The 7,994-nt window shown below is 35.3% G+C and overlaps 3 protein-coding genes across 5 annotated transcripts in view; 1 reads left to right on the top strand and 2 right to left on the bottom strand.

Moving 5' to 3' along the window:
- Positions 1–1,553, bottom strand: part of LOC109535739 (apoptotic chromatin condensation inducer in the nucleus) — a 6,790-nt gene extending 5,237 nt beyond the window's left edge. For both annotated transcript variants that reach the window (XM_019901693.2, XM_019901692.2), the window contains exon 1: positions 1,364–1,553. The gene's annotated coding sequence lies outside the window, so the exon portion shown is untranslated. The remainder of the gene's footprint in view (positions 1–1,363) is intronic.
- A 1,080-nt stretch (positions 1,554–2,633) lies between these two features.
- LOC109535731 lies at positions 2,634–5,038 on the top strand. 2 transcript variants are annotated; one of them, XM_019901680.2, is made up of 7 exons: positions 2,634–2,811; positions 2,873–3,058; positions 3,362–3,514; positions 3,763–3,982; positions 4,130–4,465; positions 4,520–4,689; positions 4,744–5,038. In XM_019901680.2, the coding sequence occupies exons 1-7, from the start codon at positions 2,763–2,765 to the stop codon at positions 4,836–4,838; spliced, it is 1,209 nt and encodes a 402-aa protein (XP_019757239.1). In that variant the 5' UTR covers positions 2,634–2,762; the 3' UTR covers positions 4,839–5,038. The 2 variants fall into 2 exon arrangements, with proteins under 2 accessions (XP_019757239.1, XP_019757238.1); XM_019901679.2 differs by having other exon boundaries at positions 4,520–4,692.
- A 139-nt stretch (positions 5,039–5,177) lies between these two features.
- Positions 5,178–7,477, bottom strand: LOC109535730 (pre-mRNA-splicing factor CWC25 homolog). Its single transcript, XM_019901678.2, has one exon. The coding sequence runs from the start codon at positions 7,295–7,297 to the stop codon at positions 5,777–5,779; it is 1,521 nt and encodes a 506-aa protein (XP_019757237.1). The 5' UTR covers positions 7,298–7,477; the 3' UTR covers positions 5,178–5,776.
- Between the last annotated feature and the right edge of the window lie 517 nt (positions 7,478–7,994).

The following is a 7,994-nucleotide window of genomic DNA, read 5'->3' as shown; positions in this document are numbered from 1 at the left end:
ATAGAGCTTGGCAAAAAGTTAGCCGAAAAACCATTGCAAATTGCTTTAAGCATGGGGGATTTGTAAGAAAAGAAACTGATTATGAACCAGACGATAAAATTCCACTTAACGAATGGTTCGAAAAGTATAAAGACTCCTACTACGAGTATGACACAGACGAAGATGTCCCAATGTTGTCGAAGAACAAGTTAAAACCAACTTGAGTGATTTAAATTTCTTCGAATATGTGAGCATTGATAATGGCATACAAGATAAATGTTGACCGATGAGCAAATTATAGACTCCGTAACCTCATCTACAGCTTTAAGCGATAATGAGAAAGATGACGATTTAGGTGAAACGTATTCTACTGTAGGCACTAATGCTGTTCCAACCATTTCTGAAATGACAAAAAACTCGGAATTTTCTACAATCACGCCAAGTTCCTAATCATATCTGGGAGTCCTTTTGTGATCTTGGAAACTACATAAATAACATCTATTTTTGCAGCAGAAATGTACAAACAAAAATTACAGACTTTATGAAGTAGATTTCAAATTGAATTTTGTTTATCTTTTTGTGTTCCTTTTAGTCATACCTACTAACTTCTACTATTCTATGTAAAAATAACGAAATAAAATACACCACGTGTTTTTGTATTATTATTCGCTCATAGCGAACTCCGGATATAACGAAACAGTTTTAGTTCATTTTCCAAGTTCGTTATATCCGGAACTGTATTTTATTTATAATAATAAAAAACAATATTGTCGGTTTTCGCCAAATGTTTATAAAATATTACATTTTATCTAATGATGACGACCTTATCATTCCTAATCCTAACTTTTTTCAAGTATTTGACCAAATTGCTCTGTTATTGTTAATACATGTCCAGAGCAATCGTTCTCGGTCCAAAGTATTTAAAAGTTTGCTGTAGGAGACCTACTCAGATCAAGATCAGGATAAAAAAGATTATTAGAGTTAGAAAAAACGAAGTAGAATGAGTCGGCTTTGAACGCTTGAGTGCACTATGAAGTGTTTTAACTAATAAAAAGTTATGCTGTTGTAATAATTGCCGAATCAATCAGTATAATTCGAAGCTAGGCTATAGAACCATTATTATTATTTCACAAACGATGCATAGCCAATACGCTGGTTTTAGTGCCGTAAGCTTCATACGACCATGCCTGTTTTAAAGGCAGTCAAATAAAAAACTATTTAAGTCTAAACACTATGGTAAAACCTCTGCTATGTACATGCAAGCATTAGGCTCAAATCGCTATCAACATCCGAATAAAATTGTACACACACAAATGAAAAAAGCTATGCCCTTTTTATCCAACACAACTTTGTTGACAGCCTTAGACACAACTTGAATACTTACGGTCAGGCGATGGGCTCAAACCAAACAATCACTTTCAAATATATTGAAATTACGCACGGAGTTTTATGGGGGAAGATGCACTTTAGTAATTATTAGCAAATTGTAGAAGTAAAAGCCGCAAGTGTTTTTCTTCGAATATAATCGGCGTTCATAGATGATGAATGATGGCGGAACTGACAGAATTCACTGAAAGCTGTCATGTGTCTAGATCGCGCAAACCGTACCGGCGTTGCCAAGTGTTTCATCCTCGTCATGTGACGAAGATGACACTATTTCACCAACAGTACCGATTTTATATAGTTTTTATATTTTCTATAATATTAAAAATACCCAATAGCAGAGACTGATAAACGAGAAAGAGAGAAATTTCGAGGAATAACAAAAACATATATTAGAATCAATAAAACATATAAACGAATGTAAATGAGGATCTATCTACAGCTCGCACTTAAACACTACCTGAATCTTTTTTTTTTATTCGTTTTGGATTGAAACTGATTTTCCTATTCTTCCACCGTTTTTCACTTGCTTTCACATACTTTTTCACTTGCTTTGCCAGTTCTGGTTTTACCCAAAATTGTGGGTTTTTGAGATTTTTTATATGGTATCAAACCGGTTATTTGCATAATTAATATATTGCAATCGGTTAATTGATTATTGATTCGATATGAAAATTTCTTATTACTTTGATACTTTTCGAAAACACAGACAAGGTATGAAGAGGTTCAAATAGCTCTTGAATCAAATCTCTTCCAATTTAGTGGGAATTTAAATCTAAATTTACACTAGCTGACCCGGCAAACGTTGTATTGCCATATAAATAAGGGTTTTTTTTCATCTCGAGTGGGCGGTTTGCACACTTGAGATTTTTTTTAAATTTTATTTTAAATTTATTGAAATACTAATATAGCTATTAAAAGATAGGGGTTTATGGCAGCACCCATATCACTTAGGGGTATAAAAAATAGATAACAACCTATTCTCAGACCTACTGAATATACATACAAAATTTCATCAAAATTGGTTAAGCCGTTTCGGAGGAGTATGGTAACTAAAACTATGACACGAGAATTTTATATATACAGATAGATAAATCACAGATTTAAATATTTATTGCGTTTGGTAACGGATGCAAATCCGTAAAAATCGGTCACATATCGCTGGCTTTTGTTAATGCAATTGAAACCATAATAGTCATCTGCTTGATAAAATTACCCATAGATTAAGATATCAGATTTAAGGATGACATGAATATTTTTTCTTTTATCTAAACAATATGAGGAGAGTCTTGATAAACGTGATAATATCAAACAGAAACAGGCAATGATTGATGTGACAAAAACTCGTAGTTTTGCAAAGGATAGCTTTTAAAAATTGAGTGGTGGAGCAATGTTCCAAAATGTTTGAGCTTGTGCGAATTTTTGGAATCTGTTTATATTTTGCGTTTGGTAAGCTCATAGGGAAATGGGTAATTTTGTACAAGTAAATTGATTTTACCGCATTTTGCAGCTTTCAGTCAAGGTGATGACTTTCCGATAACAGTAAACCTGACCGACGATTCTCCCACATTCACTTGGACCGCGAATGATTATCCTTCAATAATAGTTGGAGCTGAAAATGGGTATCAAATACAAGTCAATGTAACGGTACTGAACTTGGATGGAGAAAATGGCGATTATATTACGATTCAAAGCTGTAAGAACCACAAGTTAACGTTTCCTTCGATCTAGTTTTGGTAGCGTTCTTATGAAGGATCTTCAACTCATGAAGATTAATTTTTCAATCCTTTGCCTCCTCTTCATCGTTTACCAATATGAAGTGGTAGAAATTTCGCGGCCGCTAATGCAATAATTAATTTTGTTTTCGGCTTTAGATTGTTTCAGCTTTTTAATCAGTGGAAATATAGCTGACAAAACTAACTAATGATTGGCTTGCAACGGCTGGAGAACACCTGATAAATCTGAATTAACATATTTACTAAATTACCGAATATTTTAGCAAAAGAAGACGAGATTAGCGATGCGGCCCTTATGTTCACTTATACAGTGAATGACCAGCCATGCTATCTGTTCAATTACAGCGAAATCCGAGCTGATTTTATTGGAGCTACTAATGAAATCAACACTTTTGAAATAAAATTCATTCGTGTAGGTAAGTAAATCAGAGACTCTGGCAAGACATATTATGTATATGCTTAGCCCTGATTCGCATCTTATCGCACATTGCACTTCTTGTTCAAATCAGGACAGAAGGATAAAGAAAGATTTTGATTTTTGGACTTCACCATTAAGTCAAGAAAACGAGGATTAAAACGGCGAGCAACTAGAAGCATATAACTACTATAAGCAACTTAAAAGAATAGTCAATGACGGATTGTTATAATTATAACATGGTTTCAGGAGAAGCGATTACCACTACCCCCGAACCATTACCAACTACTACCACCCCAGCAATGCCAACAGCCGCTCCTGATGAACACGCCAATCTAACAGTTTATTTGTATGGAAGAGCTGCTGCGGACTACAAATTCACTCAAATACTCTCACTAAAACAAGCCATAGTGAGCATGGGAACTGAGTACTGCAGAGATCAGAATTGTCCACTTAACGAATCGATAACGTGCGTATTCTCAGAGTTGAAAAACCAATTAGGGCCAGTAGGTGTGCGAATATTCGAAACCGCAAGTTTGCATCATGCATGGTTTCTTATATCCCCATACTTGGTGTGTAAATGAATAACGTAGAAAAATACAGTTACGTTTTCTAGAACAAATAATGTAAAAATTGATCTGTTGGAGTCCTGCCCGATCTATTGGGAAAACTTCGATAATTGTATCCTTTTAACATTCGCTCTTCCGATAATCAAAAAGGAAAATGCGAGCGAGCTTTGGGCCGGGTATCAGCTGGATAAGGAAAACTTACGATACATGTGGAATAATTACGCTGAAAGCTACATCATGGAAATCGGTTTGGAGCTCTACAACGTTCCAAATGTGATCCATATATACACCTATCGGTTGATCGTGATTTGTGTGGTTGTTGTGCTTTTGGTGATACTCATTTTGGGACTCCGAACCATCATAGCCCGAATAAATAAAAGAAAGTTAGTGAATTACTACTCAGCGCTTCTGAGTTTCTTAATGCAAACTTTTATTAGAAGACGATCCAGCGACGTGGCATCCTTTATGGATCAATCATCTAATAGACCCAGTCAACTGTCTCTAACTCCTCATTATCTGCAAATAGTGCCGGCTTTATTCACAACCGATTTTCCCATGTATCCTGAACAACGAAACGACAAACAGTATGCAGATTTCCAGGAAAACAGTGGTGAGTTTGAAAACTACATAAAATATCCATAAAAAATTGAATTTTTCTTAGTTTCCGAAGAAATCGAGCCCATTGCATCCCCAGAGCTGAGTGTTTTAAGTATGGCTCCTGATGAATCGAATGAACCTGAGCATGCAGAAGAGTGACTAAATAATTTCCGGAAGCACTTAGTTTAGTTCAATTTAATGCTTGATAAAAGTTACCGTTGAAATGTTTTTCTTTTACGTAAAATAATTAAGTTAAAGTAAATAATTAAGAACGATAAATATGTACTCATTCCAAACTATTCACGGAAAAAAATTACTGTTTCATCAAAATTAAAAATAACCCTGCACAGCGTATTAAATTTGTCTTTTTATTGTAATTCCTCTTGTATTTACCAATTATTATATTGCCTCTTATACTTACCCTTGTTCACTAACAAAAATAGTTTTTGCAAAACTAGTTATAAGAGCACTGGGAACTGGATAAATAAATATAAAAAGTTTATCTAAGTCTCTATTACAAAACTTTATACAGAAAGAAAATACAGTTGTCGAAAACAAACAATAAAAATTAGAAATATTTATACATTTGCCAATTGCAAGTTAACCATAGCTAAACAACGAGCATACAGTAAAAATCTCGAAAAGTCCAAACAAAGATTTACTTAAATGAACCAAGTTTTTTAATAAATTGTCTTTAAGCCTCACTAGAACAGTACTGAGAGTATTCTTGCATGTATAAAATATCTACACACTAGTAAAAAAATCAGTTACAGTCTTTTTAGTTATATATATAACTAGTTATAAGAGCCCTGGTAACTAGATAAATAAATATAAAAAGTTTATCTAAAGACTCAGTAATTACAAAACTTTATACAGAAAGAAAATACAGCTATACAAAACAAGCAATCAAAATTAGATATATTTATACATTTGCCAATTGCAAGTTAATCATAGTTAAACAACGAGCATACAGTAAAAATCTCGAGCTCAAAGAAAGATTTACTTAAAAAGAACTAGTTTTTTAATAAATGATCTTTAAGCTTCACTAGAACAGTAGTGAGAGCACTCTTACATCTACACACTAGTAAAAAAATCAATTACAGTCTTTTTGAGAAGTTTTGCTCCATATGTCTCGATGATCTTTGAATGGTGTTTAATTTCGACTTGATCCTGTCCTCCACTGAAGTGTGTTTAGCACTTTTTAATAACTGCGTGTGTATTAAATCAGCATCATATTTCTTGGTCACTGATTCATCTTCTTGTTTAGCGGCTTCCCTGTACTTTCTGAGATGCTCCTCTCGCTCCTTGTCCCGAACTTTCGCGTTTTGCATCATTTCCTGCCTCATTTTCTCCTTCTCCTTCTCACTCAGTTTTTTAACGCCTTTTTTTTCAGGCTTTGCAGCTTCTGTAACCTTCTTCACTGGTCGCTTATCGGTGGTAATCGGTTTGCCCTTGTTCTTGAACGCTAGTTTCTTTCCATCAGAAGTAACTAAACCAAACGTTTTTGGTCTCTCTGCTTCTGAGCTGCTGTCACTATCACTATCACTAGATGATTCGTCTTCTGAACTAGAAGAATCACTTCTTAAATGTGACGGCTTGGCAGGCAACATTGCTTTAGGTTTTGCTTCTGTTTGATTTCGCAGCAATTTTAATTGTGCCATAATTTTTTTATCGAGCTCAGCGTCTGGGTCTTCGAGGGGCTTTCTGTTGGGGCTTCGATGACTGCGCCTATCTTTAGATTCATATCTGGATCTACTGTAACTTGCGTCCCTGCTTCGATGTGAATTCCTTTCTTTTGGTTTATCCTCGTCTTTCTCTGAGCGAAATCTATTTTTCAGCTTGCGCTTCTTGTTCCTGTCCTCATCACTACTGGAACTGGCGTTGCCTTTCAAGGTTTCATACCCCTTTGAGCGAGTTCGCTTTTTTGGATTGCGTTTCTTGTACTTGTCCTCATCACTACTGGAAGTGGCTTTAACCTCCCTTGAGCGACTTCTTTTCGTTGGCTTGCGCTTCTTCTCCGTGTCCTCATCACTACTGGAACTCGCTTTGCCATTTAATACCTCCTGTAGGTCTTCTTCTGTTAATTTGCTTTTAAACGCATTGAATTTGTGCATTAAAATAGTATCCAATGCGTGCTTTTTGTCCTGTTTTGATTGTTTTACTGGAGTTCGCATTTCAAAGGGGCTGAACTTGTTAATAAACTCTTGTTTGAATTTCTTGCTCTGCATGCTTTCTTTGTGATGCTTCTTCGATTTCTTCTCCATCTCCTTCATATGCAGGGCTTCTTGCAGTTTCCTCAACTGTACGGGATTTTGCAGGAACTGTCTGCGAACTTCTTCCTCCCTTTTCTTGATGGCCACTAAAGGATCTTCTTGGAGCTTTGCTGATAGATCAACCTGCTCGGACTGCACGATTTTGTTAAAGTCCCTGATCGACGGTGGAATGCATTCGTGCTCCACATGGTTTTTCGGGACGGGCAACACTACTTTCTTCACTTTTTCTTCTTCATTGAGCTGCTCCAACGTTTTATCAATTTTACGTCCAAGCAAATAATCTTCGCGATTCACTAAACTGTTAGCACCTTTATAAATCCAGTCCAGTTTGTCTTCTTGGGCCATGATGCAACTGATTTAATTTACAAAACCAAAAGCACAATTATTTTGATAAACAAAAGGTTGCAAACGTAACCAAACTTTTGAGTCCTAACAACAGAAAGAACTTGAGCAAATCACGAACAAAACTGATAGAAGACAGAAAGGTAGCCGCTTTTTATAACGTCGCCTAAATGGAGCAATCAAGCGAAGGCGTGAAGTTAGCCGCAAACAATGCCACGTTGCCACTGGAACTATAAGTATACTTGCAATGTTGCTGCTGTTGATTATTTTATATAATTTTATTTTGTTTAATAATGCCGTTTATAAAATTATATTTATAAAATAGATATTTTCATAAAATATTGTCTTACTGGAGGTACGTGAGTATGTATATATTTCTTTCCAGTCACAACGGAATTTATCTTCTACCCATTATAATTATGAAAAATTATTTATATTTGTATTTACATAGTATTTAAAAGTGTTAGTAAAAAAGGTAGTAATCTACATAGTGTTATATATAGTCGATATTAACTTCTACCGTCACCGGTTACGTAAATTGTTATTAACAGCAAGTGTGCAAATCAGATTACACTTCAGACTCTTTGAAACTAATTCAAACTACTTTTTTTACAAATTTTTACCACGCGATCTTAGGCAATCGGCAATACAAACATTCCCCGATGGTACTCACGTAAACACATGCACAGAACATACCCCG

This window comes from Dendroctonus ponderosae, unplaced genomic scaffold (genome assembly GCF_020466585.1).
Source record: "Dendroctonus ponderosae isolate FM_Combo_2020 unplaced genomic scaffold, Dpon_F_20191213v2 Dpon_F_20191213_3, whole genome shotgun sequence".
In the NCBI taxonomy this organism is placed as follows: Eukaryota; Metazoa; Arthropoda; class Insecta; order Coleoptera; family Curculionidae; genus Dendroctonus; species Dendroctonus ponderosae.
This window is presented reverse-complemented; position numbering and strand designations above follow the sequence as displayed.

Coding starts and splice junctions, on each gene's coding strand:
- LOC109535731 (XM_019901679.2), top strand. CDS start 2,763: ATGTTTGAGCTTGTGCGAATTTTTGGAATCTGTTTATATTTTGCGTTT. Junction 2,812..2,872: donor CTGTTTATATTTTGCGTTTG/GTAAGCTCATAG, acceptor CGCATTTTGCAG/CTTTCAGTCAAGGTGATGAC. Junction 3,515..3,762: donor AATAAAATTCATTCGTGTAG/GTAAGTAAATCA, acceptor ACATGGTTTCAG/GAGAAGCGATTACCACTACC.
- LOC109535730 (XM_019901678.2), bottom strand. CDS start 7,297: ATGGCCCAAGAAGACAAACTGGACTGGATTTATAAAGGTGCTAACAGT.